Raw genomic sequence first — 14,259 nt, forward strand, 5'->3', positions numbered from 1 at the left:
TTGCAAGCAGGGTAATATGGAACATATATACTAGCATTGTTTCTGTCACCAAAGGCCCGGCTCGGAGAAGATATGCACACTATGGCCGGACCGAGCCGGATCTCTTGCAACGTCAATGACAAGTGTTCGGAACCCATCCCGGGGATGGCTCCAGTTTGCAGGCGCCTCGTGATCCATCTCCCGGTGAAAGATTTATGGGTGTGGGGACCCCGCATGCCGAAATTGAGTGCCGCCCACCCCCAGTCCGCTGCCCGCAGTGCCCGAATTTGCCTCCCGGGTTTGCGATTTTCCCCAGCTGCGTCCCCAGCACGCCCAGTTGCCGGGGGACATGGTGGGCGGTTGAGGTCTGGTGTGGAATCCACGTCCCCGGTTTCGCGGCCGCGAGAAAACCCGATTACTTTTATTTACTTTTGTTTTGTTTCCGGTTTCTTACTTTTGCCTCCTTTTTTCTTCTTTTCTTTTTGGTTTTATCTGAACGATACCCTCCACGTCCGTCCGTTTGTCTGTAGCTGCCTGCTGTCTGTCGTCTTGGTGTAGCGTTCCGATCTCTTCACTCACCAACACAACTGCCGAACTCACAACCCCCTCCTATACCGGTCTGCCTTTTTTACCACCACCCACGAAGCCACATCTCAGAAAAAAACAACCGCCAAAATGTCCCTCCCCCGCGGCCTCAAATCCGTCCTCACCAAAGCCCCCACCGACGTGGTCATCCTCTCTGCCCTCCGCACCCCCATCACCAGGTCCTACAAGGGCGGCCTGAAAGACGCCTACCCCGAAGAGTTGCTGTCCACCGTCCTCAAAGCCACCCTCGACGCCAACCCCAATCTCGACCCGAAACTCATCGAGGATGTCGCCGTCGGCGTGGTCCTCAACGAGCTCGGCGGGTCTAAGGCTGCCCGCATGGCGCTCAACCACACCCCCGGTTTTGACACGAGCTCCACCTCCCTTTACACCGCCAACCGGGCTTGTGCCTCGTCGCTCCAGGCGATCACCTTGGTTGCAAGCCAGATCAAGACCGAGATGATCAGTGTTGGTATTGGAGCCGGTATGGAGAGCATGACAAGGAACTACGGCACGAGGGCGATTCCAGTTGATGTCTGGCCTGAATTGAAGGAGAGTCCCGTCAAAGAGGCGAGGGATTGCGTGATGAGCATGGGGATCACGAGTGAGAATGTTGCCGAGAGGTATAACGTCTCGAGGGAAGATCAGGATGCCCTGGCTGTGGAGTCCCATGCTCGTGCTGCCCGCGCGGTGAAGGAGGGGTGGTTTGACAAGGAGGTTGTTCCTGTCCACACCAGGTTCCAAGAGGTGGATAAGCAGGGGAATAAAGTTGGGGAGGAGCAGAGGGTGACTGTGACAAAGGATGACGGGATCAGGGAGGGGGTCACGCTTGACAAGCTGGCGAAGCTGAAGCCGGCGTTCAAGCCTGATGGGAGGAGCACGGCGGGGAATTCCAGCCAGGTTAGCGATGGGGCTGCGGCGGCGCTGTTGATGAGACGGAGTACCGCTACTGAGCTTGGGTTGACGGGGCAGATTATGGGCAAGTTTGTTGCTAGTGCTGTTGCGGGGTGCAAACCGGATGAGATGGGGATTGGGCCTGCGATTGCGATTCCTAAGTTGTTGAACCAGCTTGGGTTGAAGAGTGAGGATGTTGATCGGTGGGAGATTAACGAGGCGTTTGCTTCCCAGGCGCTGTACTGTGTGAGGGAGTTGGGGTTGGAGAAGGAGTTGGCGGCTGGCAAGGTCAACCCTGATGGCGGTGCTATCGCGCTGGGTCATCCTCTTGGTGCTACTGGTGCGAGAATGGTCAGCACGCTCATGCATGGTCTCCAGAGGACGGGTGGTGAGGTTGGTGTTGTGAGCATGTGCATTGGTACTGGTATGGGTATGGCTGGTGTTTTCGTTCGGGAGTAAGCAAACCAAGGGGGGCATGGGTGTGGTAGCATAGCGTCCTGTACGATTTAGTGTCTTGGTTAGGTACTGGGTTGGAAAATTGGGAATGGATAATGAAGACATGTGTTTACATTATAAATGTTGCCCTGTATGCTGTGTATAAAAATCACAACGGACCTGTTTCCACTACTCTGGGCATGTGTTCTTGTCGCGACTCCTTAGGCGAGATCACATACGTCATACTATATTTATCCATCTATGGTCGTATAAGACTCAAGACTCAAAGAAGCTATGGTTTCACATAAACGAGCTTGGATTATGAACAGAGAAGACTGGGGTTATCAAGAAAAGAAAATGCAACATCGTGTTACCTAGGGTGTGATGCTAAAATTGAAAGGGGGGCGGGGGGCGAAACTGTGTTGAGAACATTGAGATATAAAGATCTTCTACAGATTTGGTGGGTAGCATCCGTCCCAACTATGTTAGTGGTTTCTCTGCCACCTTGTTGGCCTCAAAAATTGCATCAGAGTGTGGATGCAGTTGAATAACACGCTAGTCGTCAAACTCATGACTACCCTAGGCAGGTAGGTATATTGTCTCTTTATTTATGGTTCATGGATTCCCAATTTGCTTGTAGCGTTTGTTTAATGATTTCCTTCCCCAATCCCTGACTGCTATACGTATACAGTCTGTCTGTTGGCTATATGGGAATGAGTTGGACCTGCTCTTCCTGTTGAGGGGGGAACGTAAACATTGGCCAAGGCCTAAGCGAAAAATGTTTATTCAACCTACAGAGTATGACAATGGCACATTACCCGGTTCGTGCGACTGGCCAGAGCATCTGGATTAGAGTTGTAAATTCGTCTCCATGCTCCCATGTATCTTATGTTAAATAGGTGCATTCAGACCAATATATTCGAGAAAAGTTCATCAATTAGTCCATTCTACTCATGATACACAAACATAAACTTCCTTGAAAAAGTACTTCCCAACGTCCTGTTTCCGTCACCGCTGGCTTCCTTAACCAAAATCAACACAAATCGGAACAAAAATAGCGGGTATCAAATAAGTCCTCAAACCATTCCCTCCAAGCCAACAATCAACCCTATTCCCTTCCCCTTTTCAACGCAAGTAGCATCGCTCGAGTACTTAATCGACGAGAAATAAATCCCTTCTCCACCAGGACACTAGTAGGTTTTATGCCGCTAGTGTAGCCCTAGTGACTAGCGGTTGGTGATGTCATCCTCCTCTGGTTTTCAAGAGGGGATGAAGTGGGCAAAGATATCGAGGGGAGAGGTATGATGTGAAAAGGTTTCGGTGAGGTGTTGGTGAGATGGAGGTCACGGGGCTGTCCCATAATGTGACTCCTGGCTGGCGAGGGGCGAGTGGTGTAGGGTGTAGTAAGAAAGAGGCGCATTGAGAGCGCTGTCCTCATGTCAAGGCTTCCACCAGGGAAGATGACTGTATCGAGGTGACTGGCGCTTAGACGCACTCGCCGCATTGGGGGTGCTGGCAGTGGACACAGGAGTTGCTGATGACGAGCATAGCTCCGCACTGGCAGCAGCGAGGTTGGTAGGCAGACATTATGGAGGTGTTTGCAAGGGTACTAGCTCGAGGCTGCGATGCTGAACAGAGATTATGTTTGTCTTGATGTTTGAGCAGATGGCAGGACTGGAGCAATGATGGTAGGGAAGAGAAAGAAAAGAAGTGCAGCCTAGCTACGCAGTTGGGGGCTACCGAGCTATATACTGAAACTCAAAGGTCAGGACTGCCTTGGGGTGGCAAGTTTCCCCGGAAGGTGTGGGCGTTTGGGTGATGGCTTGGAGGTCGAGGTCGCATGACCACAACGAATAGGAAGCCAGGCTGAGGCCGGTTTCCGGAGAAGCGGGAGATGACTTGGGGTGTCTTTGTTCCCCAGGCGCCCTGTTGACCGAGAATTGTCTTGGAAAACACCCTTGGATCAGCCGCTTTTCTCTGGGAAAATCGTGAGATGGACCTCAAAGAAGGTTCAAAATGGCCTGGTGCGAACTGCAATGTCTCCCACAGTCCATGCAGTGCATCCCCTGGCCGCAGTAGCTTGGGTGTGATCGAAGCTTCCCCGCAGCTAATCAAGCTCTCGGGATTGGCTGCGTCACCAGACTGTCACCAATCAGAGAAAGCCATGAGCTTTCGAGATTTGGTAACGTTTTGTTTCGTGGGGGCTGCCGGAATCCCCCGGAGCGACACCATCACCACCCTCACCATTCCCAGCCCTGTGGTTCGCCGCCGTCGTGGCCGGCAACTTTCTATTGAGTGGGGGATCGTCCGAATAGGGAAGAAACGACCCCGAAGACGCTGTGGGACACACGATCAAAGAAACGCACTGACGGGACTGACGTGGGTGGTGTATCCGAAAAGATGCCGCCTCGACAATTCCTTTGTCTGTAGGACATGATGCTCTCATTCTGGGCCGAGAACTGTCGACACGATTATGAGAGAAGCGGGAATGCTGGGTAACTGAGATGAAGCACTGCAGTTCCGATGGGGAGAGATACACGAGGCTCAAACACATGTTCGGCGGCTCACAAGCGTCGGTGACCGAATCAGCACGAAGGAAGAGGGCAGACTTGTTGCATCTCTAAGAAACTGAGATGCTGGAAAAGGCAATGAAGTGAAGTAAGGTGGAATGTGGAGATTGGCTGCCACCCAGCCGGGGCTCGAAATTCCAGCCATACGCAGTTGTGTGGCAGGTGGCGGTATGCTCAGACAATCTCACTCCACTAACCCACCACAAGGCACACACGGCCAACCGTGCCAACCCACACAACAGAGGCAACTTGCAGGATTCGACCCAGGAAGTGGAATTAAAAAGTGCTCCAATCACCCGCCGAGGCATTCCCGTTGGCGTCTCATCCCTCCAGATCTTTTGACTTGGGGTGCCTGTCTTTTCTACTTGCTTGAACAATGCTCAGATGCTAAGAATTAATGCCGATTAGGTTTGCACGAATTCCCAAGGGGTGCAATTCGAGGTCCGAGAAGCCGAGGCCGCATTTACAAATTTGGCTGGTGTTGTCGACGGCTCCCTCGACGTGGCAACGCCGCAATGCCCGCCAACACTTCACCAGCCTCTGCAAAGGAGCGGCCAGGCCCGGCCACGATGAGGACAGCACTACTAGTCAGCCGCCGCATCTCACCGCATCTCCGTTTCCCGAGTATGATGGAACAACAGCGTTCGGAGCTGGTTCCAACCGGCACTTTGAAGGCAGCATTTCAGCCACAGGGTGGAGGAATTCGAGGTAGGCTGTGCTGCCGTATATCCGCCAGCAACAGAATTCCTTCTATGAATGGCTTTTGGCAGTGGGCAATCTCGAAAGCCGTCATCCACTTCGCGGTGGGTCATGCGAGGACTTCCTGACACATGAAAGCGGCACAAGGCATTCCTGATGGCCTCCCGGGATAGGGGCCTCTTGTTTATAGTGATCCTCTAGGTATTCAAAGAAGCTTTATAACCATCTCACTTTTGACGTTGCACATTCAGTCCTCATCTCACCATTCAGACGCCGTCAGCAACTCGACATTGGTGGCCTGCAGCATCTACTCAGCCAGTGATACATACCTCTTTTGATCCTACTGATCCTCCACCTCGCACTCCTATTTAGGCCGCCTTTGCGTTCAGTTCAACACTTTGAGAACCGGGAATATACCTCCTGCCCTCACCTACACACAGAAAAGCATTTTTTTCCAGCTCAATAACCATCATGGTCCGAATCAATCTTTGTAACTGGGGAAGGACGCCTAGTGCCTCGAATTCGACACTACCCCTGAGAACCCGAGAGAAGGAGGAGCTCCCAAGATCACAGTCGATGCTTCAGATCCACCCTCTTGAGACCGAAGATGGTGTATTAATCAAGATTGACCCACCCAAAGAACCCGAGCTTGAAGACTTACGAGAACGAAACCATGTGCCTCTTGATTTGGTCCTCTCGATCGATGTGTCAGGCAGCATGGGTGCAGATGCACCTGTTCCAGCAAAGAACGGCACAGAAGGAGAGCATTATGGCTTGTCGGTGCTGGATCTTGTGAGGCACGCAGCCAAGACTATCTTGGAGACATTGGACGATCATGACAGGTTGGGGATTGTGACGTTCAGCACCAGCAGCAAGGCAAGTTTACGTCTGTGTGCGCCTTGGAGACCTCAAGACTAACAGCTGAAAATAGGTGGTTCGAGAGCTCACATACATGACACCAGCCAACAAGGCCAAGATCCTCAAGCAGCTTGATGCGTTACAGCCGTTATCCATGACCAATCTTTGGCATGGTATCCGTGATGGCCTCAGTTTGTTCAATAACAATCTCAAGGCAGTCAATGACGGTCGCAACCCTGGCAGTGGCCGAGTACCGGCCTTGTTAGTTCTCACAGATGGCATGCCGAATCACCAGTGCCCAAATCAGGGATATGTGGCCAAACTCAGGCAGTGGAGTACCCTTCCTGCCTCCATTCACACTTTTGGATTTGGGTATAGCTTGCGATCTGGTCTGCTCAAGTCGATTGCCGAGGTCGGCGGTGGTAACTACTCCTTCATTCCAGATGCCGGCATGATTGTAAGTTTTATTATCATTTGGTTTGAATTCAGAGCACTAACGAATACAGGGAACTGTCTTCGTACATGCTGTCGCTAATCTCCAGTCAACTTTCGCAACCAATGCCGAACTCCAGCTCACCTACCCAGCGCCGCTGGAGCTCAGACAGACAACAGGCGATGCCGTGGAGAAACAACAACCATCTTCACCATCTGGGGACGACTCTCCCAATAAAACTCTCTACATCTCCCTCGGCAACCTCCAATACGGCCAATCCCGAGAAATCTACCTCAGCTACAACTGCACCTCAGAGTACATCAAGTCCGTCAAGACCAAAAAAAGCTCTACCCCGCTCCCAACCATCACAGTAGTCCTCAAATTTCACGAAGACACCCACTCCTTCAACCCCAACCAACCCACCCGTCTCACCGCCAAACGCAACATCACCGACCACTCCGTCTCCCTCCCCCCTGCCGAAATAGCCTACCACATCTCCCGCTCCTCCCTCATCTCCTTCATCTCCAAGTTCTTCCCCCTCGACTTCGAAAACGAGCACCAACCCCTCTCCGACCTCCCCGACGACATCCCGTCCCAACTCACCGCCCTCGTCAACTCCCTCCCCGCCGTGAAATACACCACCACCCACCCAGGCTGCAAATCCCTCCTCATCGACCTCTGCGGCCTCAACATCGACCCCTTAACTACCCCCCCCTCATCCTGGACCGGTCAGATCGCCCTCGCGCTGACAAACACGCAATATTACTTCCGCTGGGGAAAACACTACCTCCCCTCCCTAGCCGGCGCCCACGCCCGCCAAATCTGCAACACCTTCAAAGACGCCGGCCCAAAACAATACGGAGCCCACTCCCCTTTATTCATCACCTGCAGAGACAAATTAGACGACGCGTTCGACCACCTCCCCGCCCCAAAGCCGAGCAATGCCCTGCCACCAGTCTACGCCCGGTACACCCCCGCCTCTGATTCCCCGCCGGCGTACGACACCCAGGATTATAGAGACGAAGGCTGGAAGTGGGGCAGCGGTGCTGGCAACAGTGGTGATGTATACAACACCGCCAACGTCACAATCAACATGTCAGATTACAATGACGAAGAAGGGGCTTGTTTTGCCGGTTTCACCCTCGTCACGTTGGCAAACGGCAACAGCGTCAAGATTGGTTCTTTGCGAAGGGGGGCAAGGGTGTTGACTCCGAGGGGAGAGAGAAAGGTTGCTGCGGTGATGAAAACCCCCGTGAGAAGAATGGGGATGACAGTTGTTCAGGGGGGACGGCAAAGGTTTTTGGTTACGGGGTGGCATCCTGTTAGGGTTGGGGAAAAGTGGGTTTTCCCGCGGGAGATGAAGGCGGGGGGGAGGGTGAGGTATACGGGGTTTATTTACTCTGTTTTGCTTGAAAGGGACGACGACGTGGAGGCGCATGCGATTATGTTGGGTGGGGGAGGGGTTTGGGGGGTTACGTTGGGGCATGGGATGACCGGTTCTTCGACTACGGGGGATGATGTGAGGGCTCATGGGTTCTTTGGGGATTATGACATGGTTGGGAGGGCGCTGTCGGGGTTGCAGAGACTGGGTAATGGGTTGGTCCTTGGAGGCGGGGTGGTGAGAGATCCGGTGGATGGGTTGGTGAATGGGTTCAAGAGGGCTGTGGTCACTCGGACGCCAGGGCCTGTTGCCAGAGGGGGTTGTGGGAAGCAGAGGAGGATGATGTTGTACGCTTAGCATTTTGTATCAACAGCACATGCCTAAGTAACACTTATCTTGTATTTAAATAAATATATGTCGTCATTATCAATATACTTGGTCAGAATGTTGACAGGTGGTCAATGCTATGGAGCGTAATATGTGTGTTCAATTTGCCAGTTATCGCTAACCAGAGTTTTGATACAGCTCATGCTCAACAGATCTGTATAGGTATGACGCTACCACATATCCCATCCCAATCTGCATCCTTCAAGGTAGGTATCCTTCAGTCAGAGATAAGATAGGTTCCCCACTTGAATCTGCTCCTCCCATTACTAGAATCACCATATCCCTTCCCTTGATATTGTAACAATCCATAAACATGGTCAAGCGCTGGAGGATCTTCAGCTACTCTCGCTTCCCATATTTCTCTGTGAGGTGATCGAGCAGCTCCTCGCCCGTCTTGAACTCCCAAGCATCGCTGCTCTGATCGCTGTTCACAATCGCCTCGACAGCATCAGCAATATCCCAAAAAGCATCGCCGTCAAGGAAAAACAAGATGTAGCAGATCTTGACCTTCTCCGTTTTGAAGGTGTCTGGCTTGTCGCTCCAGGCGCGGGTGATGTCGCGTTTCCAGAGCATAAAGTTGAAATACCGAACATACTTGTTAGGCTCGGAGCCATCAAATCGGGTGGGCTCTTTGGCGGTTTCTTTCTTTTCGGTACCGGCCATCTCTTGATCGGGCTTTGTGTCACTAGCTTCGAGGTCGGCAATCTTTCTCTTCAAGTTGCTGATCTCATGATTCAGACTGGCATTCTTGTTCTTCAAATCCCGAATTTGCTTGTTGGAGTATCCAGCCAGCTCATTCCAGATTCCAAGCAGGCTACCCAGGCCGCCAGGACGAGCAATGTGAGGGTGGTGGATGTTGACTCCCAGATGCTGGAGGACGTCGAGCCTGGAGACGACCTCGGGTTGGACCTCGAGGGTGGCATAGATGTTCTTGTAGAAGGTAGCGCTTTCCGGAGTTCATTACGGACGTCGGCGATGTCCTGAGTGGACCAAGACACTGCATTTAATTGGGAGGAAAAGGATTTTGGGGTACCTCTGGGAACAGAGACGGCGCGATTGAACGGGGCTGGGCTGGTGATGGTAGAAGGGGACCCAAAAGACACTTGAACATGAGGGGCCAGCGAATTTGGGGGAGGGGTCGCGCTGGTGGAAGACATCGCGGGATTGGCTTGGGAATCGACGGCGCCTTGAGGACAGTTCTCAGTCTTGTTGCTGGGAGGCGTTTGGAATCCGTTCAAGGGCTTCTGGTCAGAGGCCATCGTGACAGTCACAGTCAACACACACAAGATGTTGAGCGAGAGAATCGTAGCAGAGAGAAGATGGAAGCCGGGAAATGAGTGGATTCAACCCATGATCAAGCGCGTCACTCTTAAACGGAAGGAACGATGCTCAGACAATAAAGTTCGCGAAGCAGCTAGCTACCAGCCATACTCCGTATGGCCTTCACACCCTGACAAAGGCATGGATGGTACCTCATTATGTCTAGATAGTCATTCATCACAATTCATTCTTATCCAAAGTAATCTGGCGCAGAGAATACTGACGGGATCTCTCCAGAATCAGAGCTGTGGATGCTGTTGCAAATAACAGCATGGTGTTGTTGCCGCTCCTTCCTCGGTGTTGATGATGTTGCAGAGTGACAGGGTGCAGGGAGAACAGCTGCTTGCCAACTGGTCTCCACCCCGGCTGCCGCACAGGCCATCTGTGCCGACTGCCCCACTTCCTCTGGTGCGGGCCAATCTGAATTTCACACCGCTTTCATAGGGTTTTCAAGCCCTGCCAAAAATTTGGTGAGCGCCCTTCAAGCAGAGCCACCTCCCAAATTGCATCTTGCACGACCGGTGATACTTTCGACAACAGAGGGACCAGAGGGGCTTGATCCACAACATTCACAATGGTGAGTACCCTCGTTGTTGCAAACGACGGCATCATCGATTGCTGCCGTCGATGGCCCAATTGCTGTTCGTCGATTTACTGACCGAGTCTCTTCGAAATCCAGGCGATCAAGCACAACCAGCAGATTCCCAACAACCGTAAGCAATATTCATCTACACATCCCAGTCCAGCGACCGACAGCGACTCCGACGAGACGATGACGATGCCAAACCCGGGCTACGAAGATTTTGGAAGAATACAGCGACTGACATCGAATTTCAGATTTCCGCAAGGATTGGCAGAGGCGCGTGCGGTGCCACTTCGACCAGGTTCGTAATCATCGATCGAGCTGGGGATAGCGGCCGATAATCTCGAAAACACATGGGAACCTCAATTCTGACGTGATGGAAAATATAGCCCGGCAAGAAGGTCACCCGCCGTCTGGCGCGCCGTGCGAAGGCTGCTGCCGTTGCCCCTCGCCCCGTCGACAAGCTCCGCCCCATCGTCAGATGCCCGTGAGTTTATTCCAGCAGCAACGGAGGAATATGTAGTGGAGGATGTGGTCTAACGAGATTCTGTGCAGCACCATCAAGTATAACCGTCGGACACGCCTCGGCCGTGGTTTCTCCCTCGCTGAGCTCAAGGCTGCCGGTATCCCCAAGCTTTATGCTCCCACCATCGGCATTGCCGTCGACCCCCGCCGTGCCAACCTCTCCGAGGAGTCCCTTGCCGCCAATGTCGAGCGCCTCAAGGCCTACAAGGCCCGCTTGATCGTCTTCCCCCGCAAGTCCAACAAGGTCAAAAAGGCCGACACCCCCAAGGACCAGCAGTCCGGCGAGACCGTCAAGACCATTGCCTCCGCTTTCGGTCTTGGTGCCCCTCTTGCTCCTGGCTTCACCGAGATCTCCAAGAGCGACCTCCCCAAGAACGTCGAGGGCGGTGCCTACAAGGCCCTCCGCAAGGCCAGATCCGATGCCCGCTACCAGGGCATCCGCGAGAAGCGCGCCAAGGACAAGGCCGACGAGGAGAAGGCCAAGAAATAAGCGTCTGGTTCTTCTTTTTGTGTTGGGGTGCAACGGTTAGGAATGATTCCCTGAGGTGTTCATTGGGCTGGTTCTGCTGGTCTGCATTTCTGCTTTTCCCGGTATCCCGGACGGGAACAATAAAACGTTCTCTCTCCATGGCTGTGTAGTTCGGGGGCAGACCCTCGGGTTCGGGCAGATAACACGCATCATAGGGATTTAGAGCATTCACAAAATGAATGGACAAAGGGAAAAAAAAAGCATGATTGATGGCCACACATGATTTTCGGGTGATCAGCGGTAATTGACTGGGTTTTTCTACAAATAATGGTTCAATTATGAATGCTGTTTACATGTTTCGCTGTTACAACGCTGTACAGGTTGTCCCTCTGGAGTTTACTGCCACTGATATACCTCCATCAACTCTGAACAGTCACACATCCAGGCTTTATACGAGATAATAGAAGCGTCCCCCCTCAGGCAAGCCAAACGGGGAGTTCGACCCCCAAGTGTTCACCTCCAACATGGTTCCAGGCGTGGGAGGTCTCGAAGACATGCGCACATATCCCCCAGGTATTTCCTACACCTGGCTCGTCCCCTCCCTATCCTTCACCACCAACTCCCCTCCTCTCTCCAGCACGGCCTCGACCAGCCTCCTCCTAGCAGGTGACATCTGATCTTTGAACATCCCTAGCAACATAGCTATCAGCACTAGGGCATTCTCCCTGTCAACCTTGACCATCCTCTCTGGCTGCTTCTGCGCCTGGGCGTTAGCCTGCTGAGGTTCCAGTCCCAACCCCTGGACCAACTCCGAAACTTCCTTTGTTTCTTTTTCCTCATCATTCTTACCCTGCTTCTCCTCTTCAAGCTCTTCCACTCTGTTGTCACCAGTCCCAAGAAACTTGCCCACCATCTCATCATCCCCCGTCGCAGCCTTCACAAGCGCCTTCAAGACCCCCTCTTCCGCTGCCGTGTCTTCCACCACCTTGAGCGCCATGTTGGACCCCTCAGGGTGTTGACTCGCCATGAGCGCCAAAACAGTAATTGCATCCGACTTGACAGACGGCCACTTTGCCTGCGTGAGCATCGTCGTAAACGACCCAGCAATAATGTCCGAGTGTGTCTTGTAGAACTCCTCCAGCTCCCCCGAGGACCCCAACACCCCGGGATCCTGAGACAAGACTCTACAAACCGCCGAAACCACCGCCCTGGCAGCCTCAAGCTTGGTAGGATCCTCGTTTGGAGAGCCAGTAGCCGAGCGGTACAACAGGTCAAGGTTCGTCCTGTATGTTGCCGTCCCCCCCTGAGAAGATGACTCCGCTGAAGCCAGGCCGTTCTCATCCTTTTCGTCAGAGGCAATCGACACCGGCTTGCAAACTAACCTCACATTCTCCCTACACCCCACAAGCAACAACCTCCCCAAGCTCACAGCAGCAAACATCATACTCGGCTGACTATTCCCAAACCCCTCCCACAACCCAGCCAAAATGCCACTCTTCAACAACATCTCCCCCAACACCGGTTTATTCGCCGCCGGGATAGCCAAGTTCTTCGCAAACCCCAACGCAGCATGCGTCAGCTGCAAGCTCGGCCGCTCTCCCTGCCTCACCTTCCCGGGAACTGACCTCCCCAAAATTTTCACCATCCCTTCACCAACTCTCGGCAACAACTTCTTAGTCGACTCATCACTCCTCCCCAAATTCCCCAACGCCAAACAAGCCGCGTTCTGCAACTGAGGGAACTTCTCCAATTCCAACCACCCCACCAACGTCCCCACCTCCTCACTATCAATCCCATACACATCCCCAAACCCTTCCACGTCGGTAATATCCGCAAAGAGCGTCACAAATCCATGCTGAACTTGCTTCAGCTGCTGCTTCGTCTCCTCTTCTACATCCTCCCCCGCGGTCTCAAACCTGATATACGACTGCAAAAACGCTTCTTGCAATAGCCTAAAGTGCTTGTTTTGGATAAAAAACATCTGGAGGCCTCTATTGACGAGGTAGGAGAGGGCAGAGGTGCAGATCGACAAGAAGATTTCCCGATCGAGGGGGGACGAGAGGCGGTTCTCTTTGTTGATGGCCAGGGTGAGGAGGGCGGCGGGGGTGCGGGGGTAGCAGATTTTGAACTCAGATTCTACAAAGGGCGGGTGGCGGTTAGCTGGTTGTTATGGGCATGCGAGGAAGGGGGGAAATACCATGGTTTGTGAGGAGTTCAAGGACGGTCATGATTTGGGTGAGGTGGGCCTCGCATGCTCGGAGGCGTTCGCCGGAGATGAGGTCGATGAGGACTTTGCTTAGTGCTGCGTTGGAGACTTGGAGTTGGGCTGAGCCTAGGAGGAGTGTTAGCTCATTGATAGGGATAGAGAGGAAGAAGAAGGGGAGGGGGCTTACTGTAATCTACGCAGACGTTGAGCATGGTGATGACGGCAAAAGGGAGAAGGTGGTCCTCAGAGAGAAACATCTTGAGCATGTTTGTCAGCTTGCCAGAGGCGACCACGACCTTTCTGTTCTCATCTAGACCGTTTGTCAGTACCAGGTTCACTTTGCACATGATGTGAAGTAGCCACTCACCATTGTCAACACAGGCATTGGCAATAACCCTCAAAGCCTGTTTGTTGAGTGGATGAGACCCTTGAAAGACACCGTCATAGTAGACGGGAACAGTGTCCAGAAGGAATGACAGAAGCCCCGACTTCCCAATGACTTCTCTCCATGATGCTACTCACAAAGTCAGCAACGTCCCAGAAATATGAGCTCTGTAAAAAAACTTACGGTCTCTAGCAGCAACAGCAAATTGACCAGAAATGCAAGCGAGCGCATCTCGATCGGTGCGTGGCAAAAGTGTAACCAGCTTTCTCAGCACTGCTTCCCAGAATTCCGGCTTCTCCCCGGGGTTGCCCTTGAGAATGAGGGCAACCTGCTCTTCCAAAGGGAGAGGCATCTTGGCGATGATTCTGCGGCTGATGTGATAGACACTTATTAACGAATGTAGTGGGATGTAACTGATACCCAAGACTGATTGGTAAGATGTCGATACTGGGCTATTGTTATTAGAAAGAGAAGAAGAGAACAGGCAGAGGTTCAGCCCTCGTTTGCTTTCACTCGGTTGGTAGGGTCCAACTTCATCAGAATGGCAGTT

General features: G+C 52.8%; 5 protein-coding genes across 5 annotated transcripts; 3 read left to right on the forward strand and 2 right to left on the reverse strand.

Moving 5' to 3' along the window:
- Positions 1–654: 654 nt before the first annotated feature.
- On the forward strand, positions 655–1,917 carry QC763_0065380 (uncharacterized protein; the record flags this gene model as incomplete). Its single annotated transcript, XM_062905910.1, has 1 exon — positions 655–1,917. The coding sequence occupies one exon, from the start codon at positions 655–657 to the stop codon at positions 1,915–1,917; it is 1,263 nt and encodes a 420-aa protein (XP_062765685.1).
- A 3,716-nt stretch (positions 1,918–5,633) lies between these two features.
- QC763_403600 (uncharacterized protein) lies at positions 5,634–8,191 on the forward strand (the record flags this gene model as incomplete). The annotated part of the gene is made up of 3 exons (XM_062912001.1): positions 5,634–6,038; positions 6,094–6,477; positions 6,527–8,191. The coding sequence occupies 3 exons, from the start codon at positions 5,634–5,636 to the stop codon at positions 8,189–8,191; spliced, it is 2,454 nt and encodes an 817-aa protein (XP_062765686.1).
- Positions 8,192–8,560: 369 nt separating this feature from the next.
- Positions 8,561–9,480, reverse strand: QC763_403595 (uncharacterized protein; the record flags this gene model as incomplete). Its single annotated transcript, XM_062912000.1, has 2 exons — positions 8,561–9,151; positions 9,190–9,480. 2 exons carry the CDS (start codon positions 9,478–9,480, stop codon positions 8,561–8,563), a joined length of 882 nt encoding a protein of 293 aa, XP_062765687.1.
- Positions 9,481–9,538: 58 nt separating this feature from the next.
- rpl13 (60S ribosomal protein L13) lies at positions 9,539–11,629 on the forward strand. Its single transcript, XM_062911999.1, has 5 exons — positions 9,539–10,118; positions 10,221–10,254; positions 10,379–10,425; positions 10,514–10,611; positions 10,680–11,629. The coding sequence occupies exons 1-5, from the start codon at positions 10,116–10,118 to the stop codon at positions 11,137–11,139; spliced, it is 642 nt and encodes a 213-aa protein (XP_062765688.1). The 5' UTR covers positions 9,539–10,115; the 3' UTR covers positions 11,140–11,629.
- QC763_403580 (uncharacterized protein) lies at positions 11,461–14,163 on the reverse strand. The gene is made up of 5 exons (XM_062911998.1): positions 13,893–14,163; positions 13,692–13,838; positions 13,512–13,634; positions 13,316–13,450; positions 11,461–13,254 (listed from the first exon to the last, which is right to left on the reverse strand). Exons 1-5 carry the CDS (start codon positions 14,059–14,061, stop codon positions 11,699–11,701), a joined length of 2,130 nt encoding a protein of 709 aa, XP_062765689.1. The 5' UTR covers positions 14,062–14,163; the 3' UTR covers positions 11,461–11,698.
- Between the last annotated feature and the right edge of the window lie 96 nt (positions 14,164–14,259).

This window comes from Podospora pseudopauciseta, chromosome 4 (genome assembly GCF_035222475.1).
Source record: "Podospora pseudopauciseta strain CBS 411.78 chromosome 4, whole genome shotgun sequence".
NCBI lineage: Eukaryota > Fungi > Ascomycota > Sordariomycetes > Sordariales > Podosporaceae > Podospora > Podospora pseudopauciseta.

Coding starts and splice junctions, on each gene's coding strand:
- rpl13 (XM_062911999.1), top strand. Junction 10,255..10,378: donor CCAGCAGATTCCCAACAACC/GTAAGCAATATT, acceptor ATCGAATTTCAG/ATTTCCGCAAGGATTGGCAG. Junction 10,612..10,679: donor CGCCCCATCGTCAGATGCCC/GTGAGTTTATTC, acceptor GATTCTGTGCAG/CACCATCAAGTATAACCGTC.
- QC763_403580 (XM_062911998.1), bottom strand. CDS start 14,061: ATGCCTCTCCCTTTGGAAGAGCAGGTTGCCCTCATTCTCAAGGGCAAC. Junction 13,839..13,892: donor TGCTGTTGCTGCTAGAGACC/GTAAGTTTTTTT, acceptor CTTTGTGAGTAG/CATCATGGAGAGAAGTCATT. Junction 13,635..13,691: donor CAATGCCTGTGTTGACAATG/GTGAGTGGCTAC, acceptor CAAACGGTCTAG/ATGAGAACAGAAAGGTCGTG.